The following is a 12,728-nucleotide window of genomic DNA, read 5'->3' as shown; positions in this document are numbered from 1 at the left end:
TGTGTTTCCTTTGCTGTTGTTTTGCTTAATATTTCCAGCCAAGCAGCCCCCCCAGCCCCCCCAAACCTCCGCAGCTCTAAAGGTCCCCGACGCTTCTCCCCTTCTGTCTTCCCACCGCAGGGCCCAAAGGGACCCCGGCCAGCAAAAAAACCAAAAAGCCCCCCCAGAAAACCAAAAAGAGGGAAAGAGGGGGAAAACGGCGGGGCACACGTTATTTCAGCAACGTGCCGGTTCTAATCCTGCTAAGAGGTTATAGGAAGAAAGAAAAAAAAATACAAAAATAAACCCACCGAACAAGTAGCGACAAGCACGGAGCAGCCCCAGCACACAGTGTAAACAGAAGCTGCCCCAATCCGGAGTCCAGCTCTCCTGGAAAGCAACAGCACAACATGCTTTGTACACCCCAACAGGGAGCAGCCGAGGGGGAGGTTGTGGTTTTAAGCTTGAGTTGATTCTTTTTTTGCCTTTCTGCAAAAGGCTGAAGTGATCTCGGAGTCTCCAAGCGGCGTTTGCAGCACTGAGCCTGGCCAGGCGGGAAAAGGGATGGGGGAAAAGTGCCACGGGAAGAGGTGGGATTGGGATACAGCAGCCCCCCGAGACTGGCGAGAGGAGGTCCCAGGGCTTTGCAGCTGGGAAATCTGGACAAGGGAAGGGAGAGAGCGCAAAGAAATACCAAAAAATATAAATATAAAAACAATTTGTGTGGAGGAGGAGGAGAATATAGACAGTAAAGTCAGGGTTACTGCTGTCTTCCCCAAAGCAAGAATAATAATTAAAAAAATCCCAGTTGAGGTGACAGTGAAGAGTCCAACAGAATTCCCTTCCCTGGAGGAAAATAAAAATACAAATGAGGTACCTGTTCCACCCCAAAGCCGTCACCCCTTCCCACAGTCACATCAACGCTCCAGCCACTGGTTATTGTCTCTCTGAAATAAAATATTTGGGGCCAGGGCAGGCCCGGAGCAGAAGCCCCATGCACGTGGCCACACCACAGCATGCTCCCAGTGCCAGGAGCCCTCATCCAGTTCCTCCCAGTTTGGGTTGTTCAGCAGAGATCCAGTCTCTCCTCGACCCTGCGAACAGGCGGTACTGTTCAGTGCTTCACAGAGACGGAACCTTTTCCAGGTCTCACGTGTTTCTCCAGCATTTTTGTTTTAAAAGAAAAAAAAGGTTTTATATATATATATGTACACACACACACACACACACACATATATATATATATATAAAATATACAGTACAAAGGAAATATCCATGGAAACAAATGGGGTGGCTGGAAAAGATGCTTAACAAAAAAGCCCAAAATAAAATGAATTCCCAACTCTTCCCCAAACTGACGCTTGCCTTCCCCACTAGTCCTCCAAGACCACAATCTCCACGTTATGGACCTGGTGCTGATGGTCCTCCACATCTCCCACCACTTTCTCCTCAGTCCTCAGCTCTGTCTCCAGGATCACAGCTTTCCCCTCCGACTCGTCTGTGTCCGCTTCAGGATCTGGCGCCGGGTCGATCTCTATGATGGTCTGCCCGTCGTCTGAGGTGCCCTCCACGGCTTGGATGGTGGAAGTGAGGCCGGACTCCATGGCCACCAGTTCCACAGGGTTGACGACGGCCGCCACGTTGGCCAGGGCGCCGCTGTCCTGCATAGCCGCCGAGCTCAGCAGTGCCAGGCTGGAGGATGGGTGGAGGGTGACCGTGTCGGAGGAGCTGGTCTTGGAGGAGGACACCACGGTGGCGTATCGGAAGAGCTGGGAGCCAGACGGCAAGGTATGAACAGTCACCGGGCTGGAGCCTTGGCTAATGGTCGCCACCGGGATGTTGCCCACGGAGAACTGTTGTCCAACAGGCGCGATAGTGATGGGCGAGATGACCGTGAACTGCGGCTGCTGGATGGGGGTGGAGGGGCTGAGGACGGTGGCGGAGGCTGGGCGCTGCAGGCGGGGTCTCTTGGGGGGCTTGGGAGCGCTGACGGGCATCAGCACCACGTTCTGGATGGTTTGGGACTTCGCCTTCTGGTCCTTGGCAAGTTTCTTCTGCTCTTCCAGCTGCCGCTCCAGGTCTGCAAAGAGAAGGGCTCAGCAGGGGCTGGGCTGGGGCCAGCGTGCTGTGGGAGCTGCTGGGGCTCAGGGCTCCTCCACCAGCCGGCACCCCCCGCGCCGGCCACGCCAGGCCTCCTGAACACCCAGACGAGCACGACCTCAGTGTTTCCCTCAGGATCAAGCTGCACTGAAGGGAAAGACCAGATTCTCCTGCCACCCACAGAGACCTGGTCAATGCTCCGCGCCCCTCAGCCGCTTCGGCCGGCTGCCAGCACCTGGGTAAGGAGCAGGCGGTGCTCTGTACCAGCTGGCTAGTCCTGCTGAGGAGATGATGGGCATTTCTGCTCCTCAAGCTGGACCCACCTACAAGGGAGCATGTACAACCCCCCCCCAGGCAGCTGGAACAGCTTCTGGGTCTTGGCTGGCTCACCAAGCACCTGTCCCGGGGGCAGGGAGCAGGACTGCCGGCCAACAAACCTCCCTCAATCCTTGTCTGTGCGAACATGCGAAGTCAGAAGTAGCACAGTAATCTCATTTATCCAGGGCAGTAGGGGACTAGGACATCCCAGATAAGAACAGGTCCTACAGGACATGGCCGAGGAGGGAGATACACATCCAGCAAGTGGCTCTGGGGGATCCAGGGCAGCTTATTGGCTTCAGCTCAGGGGAAGCCATGCAAGACACCCGATAGCTCCACGCCAAGACAAGCAGACAGCTCAGCACCTCGTACACAGAGCAGCCTATCAGCTCGGGCACAGCACAGCACTGCCTGCAGCGGGGATGACGGCAGCGCAGCTCTTAGCTGGCAGCACCTATTCCCTAATGCCGATGGAATCGGACTCGCACCACCAGCACCCTGGCTGTGGCAAAGGGCACGGACTTTGGGCTGTCAGATGCCCCAGGCGACTGCTCACTGCGAGGCAAGGGAGAGGGGAAATTCCACTCAAGCCCTAGGACGGAAAGGCGATTGGGATGCATTTTTGGGGCAGCACGTATTGAACAATAACCCAAATGCGGTTCATTGGGGCTATGTCAAAGGAAAGTCACATCGGTTCCCCAGAGCAGCAGCAGGATGAGAAGCCTTACTGGGCACTGACTGTACCTGCCAGTGTGTAAAGAAACTGTTCCTCTCCTTGCTCTGTCTGGTTTTTCCTGTTGTCCAGAACCTTCTTGACCGTGTCCATTAGGCCAAATGTGTGAGCAACGTTGTTCAAGACCGCAGCATCTGCAAGGAAAGTGCATGGGGACGAGTGCCTAGTCCCACAGGCAGGACTCAGCCAGGTACTCAAAAGATGCTTGTATTACACCAAAAAATTTTCTGCTGTTTTTTGTAACACTACCTCTGCTCTTTCACAAGGGCTAGCTGAACAAGGGCAGACCCAGCTCCCTCATCCTTCTGACATCCAAGGACTAAACAAACCCATTCACATGATAGAGAAAATGAAACGGAGATGTGTCACCCAAGCATCTCAAAATTGCTGCAAATGAAAGCATAATTTGCAATCACAGAGATACAAACGAGCTCTCCACCTACAAATCATCACCCCATGCTGCTGACAGTGTCATTAACATGCCAGCTCCACTGAAAGCTGTGCAAAATTTCTATTATAATCCACTGACTTCAATCACTTACAGCTTCCAAAAGCTGCCACCTACCAGACACAAAGATCCGCCAGCCCAAAGCTAAATTAGAAACTAGAAAAAAAATAAAATAAAATATCCTGGGTAGGAGGAAGTTTGTGGCTACATGGATGTTCTTCCAGCAAAAGCATCAACAAGAGGTGCTCTCAAACCCTCTGCTCACAGGGGCATGTGCTGAGCTGGATTAGGGAACTGATCCACGTTAAAAATAACCCTAATAAGGGGAGTGGAGTTATTTTTAACCCAGATCAGTTCCCTGATCTGGTTCAGCCCCAAAACCAGCTTTTCTGGCACCAGTGAAGACAGAATGAGAAGTGAGAGGGCAGGACCTGTTCAAGCCTGCATTGTCCCAGAGAAAAGTGTTTCACTAACTCCAGTCCAAGAAGCGAATCTGGGCAGGCTTTCCCGAGGGCTGGGAGCTGCGGACAGCGACCCAATGGCCACAGCAAGCCACCAGGGCCATTCCGCTCAGGGAACAAGGTGGCATGTTGTGTCCTCGAGCCTTGAAGCGAATGAACTTTCACAGCTGGGCAGGCTGAGACCGCACCCAGGCTCAGCTCCCGCAGCCCAGCTAACGCGTGGGAACCTGCTCAGCATCCTGACTCAACAGCTGTAAATGGTGGGGATGGACCCTCGTCACTTTTTTTTGCCCACAGCTGCCCTTTGGAGCATCCTTCCCCACTGCAGAGCCAGAGCCTGTGGCTCACAACCTACCTGTCATCTGGAATGGAGACTGACCCAATCTCTGCTGGACGCCTCTTAGGACTTCTTCTATCTCCTTCTGGATGTTGCACACAACCTCTTCCATCAGCCCCACATCAGCTATGCCTTTCCAGAACATCAGCGTGTCCTCTGGCACAAGGAGAGGGGGGAAAAAAAATAAAAATAAAGAGGTCAACATGCACAAGCATTTGGCATTTTTCCCCACAAGGCTACTTTAAACCTTTCAGGCAAGTGGAACTTTGCAAGACGACTTCTAATTTGGCCATTGGGGTGGATACGATATGCAAAAACCCCCAAACCCCAAAAGAAGCAAAACGGACCCAGGCAGCAAATCAGTAACATGTTTCCAAGCAGCACCATGTCTTCCAAGGCAACATTTCACATCTTCACATGACGCAGAAAAATCTTTGTTTGAGGAAATTCTGCCTAAGCTTCCATATTAAGCCCAAGAGGGAATGCAAGACACCGCAGCCAGAGAGACACAGCCAAGAGAGCTGCCGGTACGAACAAAACATTGCTCCTTGATGGTTTCAGTTTAGCTCCAGGCTGGCAGACATTTACATCCCGAGAATGAATGAAAAAAAATAATAATAAAAGAAAAAGCAAAAAAAGCCCCTCACTGTAACTAGTAGCAACTGATGTGGGGGATCGTCCATCAGCCACAAGTCCTGCTCTGCCTGCAGCGGTGAGGAGCTCTATTTGCCTGGGAAATGCTGGGATAGCCAAGGGGCTGGGGGACAGCTCCATCATTCCCTAAACTCTCCTCAACTCTCCTTATCCTCAGGATTTCAGTCTCCAAAATGTAACAGGCGAGGAGAGGGGAAGAAGACATCTAACGAGCAGCCTGAGCTTACCCGAGATCTCATCCGTGTCCTTTTTCATGCCTTCCTCAGTGGCCATGGTGACGGCAGCCGTTAGAGCCGAGTTCCACTCGATCCCCTCCTCCATGCTCTCCTCCGACAGCGCGATCTGGGTGATGCTCCCTGCCAGAGAGGCAACGTCAGCTCCCTCTGCGGCACCTGGAGTGCCAGCCCTGAATCCCTGCTTTGCTTTCCACCCCCGTCACCCCTCCCAGGCTCTTTTTCACTCTCGTGGTCAGGTTGTTTGCGCCTGGCTTCTTTCAACCAAATTAGCTAAAAGCAAATATTGCTCCTTCTCATTGGAACCGTGATTGTGAAAGGCTCTGGGGCTTCTGGAGGGGAAACCACGTGCCCTCCAAAAAGCAAACTGGAGTCCTAGTTTCAGAGGAGCAGAAAGGGATCGGAATAAAGAAGGGAACAAACAAGCCTCAGCCCAGCCACCTTTCTCCCCTTGCATCATCAACAGGGCGCTCTGCGCCCTAGAGATGCCCTAATCTCTCAGGAAAGGACAGGGTCAGGGTCCAAGCTGATTTATAGCAGGGAAACAGATCTGACTCGATCCTAAGCTTCTGGATCAAATTTGGAAGTGTGCCAATGTGCTGCCACAGTGAGGTTTTACCGTGTGGCCATGGCGCTTTCCAGGAGATTCTCCTTAGCCGACAACAACTGCCATCTCATCCACCCAAGGCTTCAGAGAAATGTAACCTGCCCAGCTGAACGACGCGATACGGCTGGGAGTAATCTTCTTCCTTAACCTCGGCAAAGAGATCGCTTTCTGCTCTGAAGCACGGGATTTGCTGAGAATTTGCAGTTGGAATGACAATCAAATCCTGTCCAGCCATCACACCCCGCTCAGGGATGTTCAGGTGATGTGGAGCAGGCTGCTCTGGAGAAGGTCAGCATCGAGGTCAGCATCCCTAAATTAATTCCTGAGATTTAGCCCATCCTGTGCCTTTGTAATAGACCCTCGAATAGGAAAGACATCACAAAACACTGCGCGAGCTCTCTCAGGCGTTTGCTCACACGGTGATCCGAGAACAGGGACCCCTTCACAGCGAGCCTCCGCTGGCTCCCAAGGCTGCCTCAAGTCACTGCTCCACACCGGCGGCTTTCCAGCCCTCCCACCGCTGCAGAGCAGAGCTCCCAGCCAGGTGCTGCCGAGACCTCTCTGAGCAGACACGGAAAAGCATTTTCCTTCCCAGAAACCAGAGCAGTCTGCTGAACGGTGGGACTGCCCTGCTGTGCCTGGGGAGAAGGTGTAAAGTGTGTGTGCCTGGGGTCCACCTGATCTGATTAGCCCAGGGAAGGAGAGCCGTGTCAGAGGGAAACTCCCGCGGTGTTTCCTAACTGGTTTCCTACCGTCGGCTGATGTAGGAGTCTGCACCACGCTCTGCTGCCCCGGCACCGGTGCTCTGGCACTGCTGATCAGGAGATCGAACTTGGTGCTTCGACAGGTGTTGGTGCAAACTTTGTCATGCTGGTAGAAGTCAATTTGTCCCGAGTCCATCATCTTCCTGTGCAGGGAGTGGGGAGAGAACCAGGCTCAGCTCAGATCTCAGCCTGGAGACAAAAGGGAGTATTCCACGTAGGAATGCTACAGCCATGGGAAGCACGGAGGAAGGGAGACCCAGGGCCACTCTGCACACAAAGCATCTCCTGCAGGGCTTTCAAACAGCAAATACAAGCCATCCCCCAGCTTCGAGTACAGGGCTCCAGTCCTGTTCCGCCCCCACCAAGTACCAGGCCCCTCAGGCAAGGCCACTTCTGTACAGGATGAAGAATCCTGCCCCTCAGACCATGGGGCCAGGTTCTCTGCAGGCTGCTGGCCAGGTAACGTGAGGCTCCAGAAGAGCTCCCAAGGGCTGCAGAGCAGACGAAACGCCTGCGTGGGATCCTGCAGCTGCAGCGATGACGCCCTGAAGCTGGACACAGCAGTAGGCAAGTGAAATACCTCAGCATGATTCCTCCGAGGCGGATGGCTCTCTTCCAGTCCTTTAGGGTAGATTTCCCAGCCAGGTGAACAAAATGCTTCGGGCTGATCAGTTGGTCATTGAACTGCCAACAAGATAAACAAAGGCTCAGCAAACAGGGTAGCATCACTTTGGGAGACTATTGGGATATCCCACACAGCCAGTCCTCAGCTCACCTAAGCCCCAGCCTCCACCCAGAAAGAGGAGCTGCTTGTCAAATCCCTCCCACTTTACATCCCCTCGGCACAGCAACGCTTGTAACCCCAGAATGGATACGTTTGCAGGGACAATCTGCCAGCCCTCGGCATTCGAACCACACAGCTCTAGCCAAGGACAGCCCTGAAGGCTTTTGTGTGAAGCATGAACCAAATCAGCTGCTCCTGCGAACACACAGAGTCATCGCGGAGATCGTCATGGGAGACTCCTCTAACATCAAATAGCTGAGCAACATCGAGCTGACACAGGTACTCCCTCGGGCATCTGTTCTGTCCTGCTCCAGTGACTAAGACAGTTGCTTGCAGAGGGTCAGTGACGGAGCACTCTCGCTGCAGCAGCGTGGGGCTCAGCCTCAGCGTGTCAGCTGTTACGTTAGCACGCTCCCAGACAGAAAAGGCAGCGGCAGGATTTCTCTTCCTGATGCAACCTGCTCACTGAGGCAGTGACAGGAGTGGAGTATCAGGACACCAAGGGAAAGAGACATGGAAGCAAGGTGCTGGCAGAGCTCAGTACACATCCCCTGCCTGCCTTCAGCTCCAAGTCCCTTGTCAAGCACCAGATACTACTCTGAAACGTAAGGGGGGTAACAGACCTTCGCTCCTTAACCCACTCTTCCTCTGCTTCTCCCTGTGCTAAAAAACAGCTTTAGCACTAACAACCCCGCATGCCACAAAGGCAGCGTCACTCAGCTCCAGGACAAGGCTCAGATGAAACACAAAAAGTAAGAAAGCCCCGCGGAAGTCAACCAACAGCCCTTGAGAGCAGGAATCTGCTACGAAAACTCCCTTACCTTTACACACTTGACATTAATTCCTGGACAGACAAACTTCTTCCAGAGCAGGATGGCTTTGCTCTCCCCACAGGTGATGGGATAGGCGATTTCAATTTCCTCGTTGGTTTCAATGGTGCTGGGGTCTGAGGGAGAAAGGGGGAAAAATGGATCTTTCCACCCAATAGGCTCAAACCCCCCCACACGGGTGTTGAAGGCTCACAGGTTTTGAGACCTACGCTCAGGAAACCGAAAGAAGGGCTGATCCCAGTTCAGGGTCAGCCCTTTCTTAGTCTTTTCCAATTATGAGCTCTAATAGCAACTGGCATGTGCTATTTATACAGCAACACTCAAAATGAAGCTCATCTACCAGGAGAATGTGAGATCAGAAATCCAACACATCTGTAAGGGTAGGGGGGTCTATGTCAATGGGAACAATCTTTGTGGAAACTCTGAAATTTGAAGCACAGATCTCTCCCAGATTTCTTGGTGCTCTGGTATCTCTTTAGTAGTGATACCAGATATTTACCGATAATATATGCTCTTCACATGCAGTTTCTGCTAATACTGCCAAAAGACCCACACCCACACAGGAAGCAGAACACTAGTTGAGATCTAGTGACAGCACCTAACGACAGGAGCCTTTTCCCACATAATTCCTCAGGATGGCAGGGAGCGCTCAGAGCCAGCCGCCTCAGTGGTTCTGAACACCCAACCCAAACCGTCAGGCTGTTCGCTCAGCAAAGACCCAGCAATCGGAGTCCGATGCTCCAGCTGGCGCTGAGATGCAGCCACCATCCTCGCAGCCATCGTGCCTGCCTGCCAGTGTCTGCACACCAAGACTAGGGCGAAATCTTGGCTCCCCTGGACCCCCTGGGAGCCCTTACCATTCATTGCAGGAGAGCCAGGATCTCAGTTCCAGGACTTTGAGACCAAGCAGTAACAGCAGACTCTTATTCCAGAGTATGCCCAGACCCTGCACCCACATCCATGCCTGGGAAACAGCATCTGCAGGGGCAGAGCCAGAAGGAAGCCCAGCGAACTGGAGACACCAGCTCAGCGGCGACCAGCCCTGCGGAGGAGGGGATTCTGCCCGCGCCAAGCAGGAACTCACCGATCCCTTCTTCTAGCTTGTGGATGGTGTGGGTTTCGACGGCCACTACGGCGGTGCTGGCCTCGGAGCCCTCTTGGTAAATCCTGTTGTGAAAGCAGCCATCCATAAACAAACTATACAAATCACGCAAAATTAAGATTCACAGCACGGGGTTAAAAATTCTTTTGGTTTCTTCCCTGCCTGTCCTTGAGGGAGGTGGATTTTGTTTGATACAGTTTCAATCACGGGCATGTTTTTGGCACATACAAAATAGGATAATAATCCCAAGGACTGAAACGCGCAGAGGCGTTCCCAGCCCTGTCATCGCACTCTCCACGTTGCCAGTGCCACCGAAGCAGCTCTGCAGCGCGCTTCCCTGTGGCGCTTCCCTGTGCCTTTTCCTCTGGATTCTGATACCGGCAGTTACCCAGGACAACAGGAAGGAGAGCTCAGTGCCCCAGGATTTCTCTCCCAGCCCTGTGTGACACTGCAGCACAGCTGATCATGCCGGGGGACAGTCGCTGTCAGGCCAACGGCCACCCTGCTCTGCGAATATTATCCAACTGGAGCCAGCACATTTAAGTCCCGATGGATGGAGAGTTAAGATGAAGTGTCTGGTGGCAGCCGCTTATCCGCAGCAGCTGCCAGTGGTACCGCAAAATTCCCTCCATCATCCCAGCTTCATTGTATTTGAGAGGAGGATTATTTTAGGGGAAAGCTGGCACAAAGGCACAGGCGGATCCAGACTCATGGGCACGGACCAGCACGTACAGCAGCTGTGGGGTGTCAAAAACCCACCCTGGGGCCGCAGAGGGATGAGGGAGGCTGGGAGGACATGTGGCCGGGGCAGCACCACGACCACCTCGCCGCTCCCGACCACCTCGCCGCTCCCTTGCTGCCACAGCCGCTGCTGGGCTGCCATGATCCAGAGACAGCGTGGCGACACGTCCCCGCAGGACAGTTTCAGTCCTCAGAGGCGCCGTGACAGCAATGCACACAAAAGCCTTTTTGCATTGTATTTTTCTCTCTGCCGTGTGCGGCACAAAACCGATGCAGCCCTGGGAAACGCAGCGACATGCAGTCCCCACACCAGGGAAATCTCCAGGGTCACCCCCGCCTCCACAATCCCACCCCACACCTCCCCAACACACCAGTAGCACCCAACTCACCCCTGCTGCACCGGCTGGAGCTGCAGGATCACTTGGGTTTTGGTATCCTCCGGGTTCTCCCCTTCGTTTCCGTCACTTGGTACAACCACCACATCACCCACAGGGACGCTCACTTCGGCATTCGCCATCTCTCACATGAAGCCCGGAGGTGGCAGGTGCCGAGGTGCTGCGGAGGGCAAAGCAGAGGCAGGGCTGTAGTGCTGCCGGCGCAGGGAGAAGGGCAGGCAGCCGTCTGGAAGCATCATCCCATCCCACCGCAGCAGAATGGGCTAGCGGGGACCGCAGGGCCAGCAGAGCAAAGCACCGGCTCCGCAGAGGGGACCAGGCGTTTTAAATTCACCACCCGAGTGAAAGCAAGTGCCTGGCAGACCACGCGAGGGTCCCCCTCCCCTGGCACTCACGTCTCACCCAAGGACACAGAGCCCCCCGGTGCCATCCCACCCCGAACTTCCCCAGCCCCGCGGGCTGGCACCGGCCGAGCAAACCCCCACGGTGGGTTTTGGCGAGAGTTTTCCAAAACGGAGCTTCTCTCCCCGGCTGGCAGCACTTCCAGCCGCCCCGGGGATGCTCTGGTCCCTCGGTACCAGCAGCGTGCCTGGGGCTGAGCCTTCCCGCAGAGGAGCCGGTAATTCCCAGAGGCGCCGGTAATTCCCGGCGGCGGCGGAGGCGCAGTGCCACAGGAGATGCTCGCAGGGGGCCACCGAGGTGGTTTCGTTATGGCTGTGGGGCCGGGGCTCAGCCGGGGGCCGGGCAGGATCAGCCCCCCGGGGTCCGGCAGCTCTGGGGAAGCGCTGGCGGCGGGGCAGGACCTCACGGCAGGCGGCGGTGGGCTCCGTGCCCACGGCTGGGACACAGCGGCACAGGCGGGGGAGAGCTGCCGGCGCGGGGGACGGGCCCCCGTGGGTCACCGTGGCTCCCTCCTTGGCCACGTCTTCACCCGCTCAGGGCTCATGGCACCCTGGGCAGGCCGGACCCCTGCCCGGGACCCCCCCAGGCTGGCAGAGCTGTGGGACCCCCGTGGGCCAGTGGGGTCGTGGGACCCCTAGGGGCCAGCAGGGCCATGTGGCCCCCCATGGGCCAGCAGCGCTGTGGGACCCCCGTGGGTCACTGGGGCAATGGGACCCCCGTGTGGGCCAGCAGCAGTGGGGAACCCCTGTGAGCCGGGCGGAGCGTCGGCCGGCGGGGCCGTGGGACCCCCCCCCCCCGTGGGGCCGCAGCTTCCTCAGGATTTCCGCCATGGGGGCTGCCGGGGCACGGCCAAAGCCCGTCGGTGACCGGCTCGGGCCCGCAGCGGGGGGTGCCCGGCCGGCGGGGGGGGCTGCAGGCGAGGCCCCGGGCAGGGCAGCAGCGGGGCGGCTCCCCCCGCTCCGGTAACGCCAAGGTCCAGGGGACGCCTCCCCCCGCGGGGGGCACAGCGCAACCCTGAGATGGGGGAGGGAGGTCAGGGGTCAGCGCCCCCCACCCAGCCCGGAGCCACCCCTTGAGGTCAGGGGTCAAGGGCGGGGGGGCAGCGCGGGGCCCCCCCCGCGGCGCGCGCGGCGGCGGCGGGGCGGGGCTGCCCGGGGGAGGGGTGTGGCCTCCCCCCCCCGCGGGCGGACGCAGCGGCGCTGCCCCCCCCCGCCCCCCCCCCCCCCGCGACGTCCGCCCTCGCGGCGGCGGCACGTACGGCGCCGCGCGCTGGGGCGCCCCCTCCCCTCCCCGACGGGCCGGGCCCCCTCCCGCTCCGCCCCGCCCCGCCCCGCCCCGCCGCGCCGCCGTCTGGCCCCTCCCGGCTCCCGTAGCGCGGCGCCGGCCGCCCTTACCGTCGCCGAGCGGCCGAGTCCGGGGGCTGAGAGAAGGGGGAAGGGGGGGGAACGGGCCGGGCAGGAGGGCGCATGCGCAGTAGCCGCCGCGGCCTCGGCCGCCAGCACTTCCGGCCGCCGCCTGCCTTAAAGGGGCCGAGGGCAGCGCGGCTGGCGCCCTGCTGCCCCCTGGTGGCTGCCGGCCGCACCGCGCCGTGCCTCCCCCAGGGACCGGGACACGCGTGACGGCGCGGAGTGGGGGGCACGGCCCGCGGGGTGTTCGTGGGGCGGGGGGGCGCAAAGCGGCACCGGGCACCTCCAGCCCCACCGGGGGGTCCCGCGCTTCTAAGGCGCGCCCGTCCCCCGCCGCGGCCGTGGCCGTGGGCAGCCCCGCGTCTCCCTTCGCCCCCGGGGTGCCGGGGTCCCCCCAGCGCCCGCCCCGCCGAGCCCCGCCGCGGCCTCTCCCC

General features: G+C 57.5%; 1 protein-coding gene across 2 annotated transcripts; it reads right to left on the bottom strand.

The window, feature by feature from the left end:
* Positions 1-452: 452 nt before the first annotated feature.
* Positions 453-12,462, bottom strand: GMEB1 (glucocorticoid modulatory element binding protein 1). 2 transcript variants are annotated; one of them, XM_056331470.1, is made up of 10 exons: positions 12,283-12,462; positions 10,481-10,646; positions 9,333-9,415; positions 8,240-8,364; positions 7,215-7,318; positions 6,623-6,777; positions 5,258-5,386; positions 4,395-4,532; positions 3,142-3,264; positions 453-2,059 (listed from the first exon to the last, which is right to left on the bottom strand). In XM_056331470.1, exons 2-10 carry the CDS (start codon positions 10,606-10,608, stop codon positions 1,353-1,355), a joined length of 1,692 nt encoding a protein of 563 aa, XP_056187445.1. In that variant the 5' UTR covers positions 10,609-10,646; positions 12,283-12,462; the 3' UTR covers positions 453-1,352. The 2 variants fall into 2 exon arrangements, with proteins under 2 accessions (XP_056187445.1, XP_056187446.1); XM_056331471.1 differs by lacking the exon at positions 12,283-12,462 and adding an exon at positions 9,106-9,226 and having other exon boundaries at positions 10,481-10,532.
* Between the last annotated feature and the right edge of the window lie 266 nt (positions 12,463-12,728).

Source organism: Falco biarmicus, chromosome 3, assembly GCF_023638135.1.
Source record: "Falco biarmicus isolate bFalBia1 chromosome 3, bFalBia1.pri, whole genome shotgun sequence".
Taxonomy (NCBI): domain Eukaryota; kingdom Metazoa; phylum Chordata; class Aves; order Falconiformes; family Falconidae; genus Falco; species Falco biarmicus.
This window is presented reverse-complemented; position numbering and strand designations above follow the sequence as displayed.

What these genes read in the sequence shown, in the direction of transcription:
- GMEB1 (XM_056331470.1), bottom strand. Translation starts at nt 10,608, where the DNA reads ATGGCGAATGCCGAAGTGAGCGTCCCTGTGGGTGATGTGGTGGTTGTA. An exon ending in CAAGCTAGAAGAAGGGATCG is followed by an intron (nt 8,365 to 9,332) that starts GTGAGTTCCTGC and finishes TTTCTCCCTCAG; the next exon opens with ACCCCAGCACCATTGAAACC. An exon ending in GGACACGGATGAGATCTCGG is followed by an intron (nt 4,533 to 5,257) that starts GTAAGCTCAGGC and finishes TCCTTGTGCCAG; the next exon opens with AGGACACGCTGATGTTCTGG.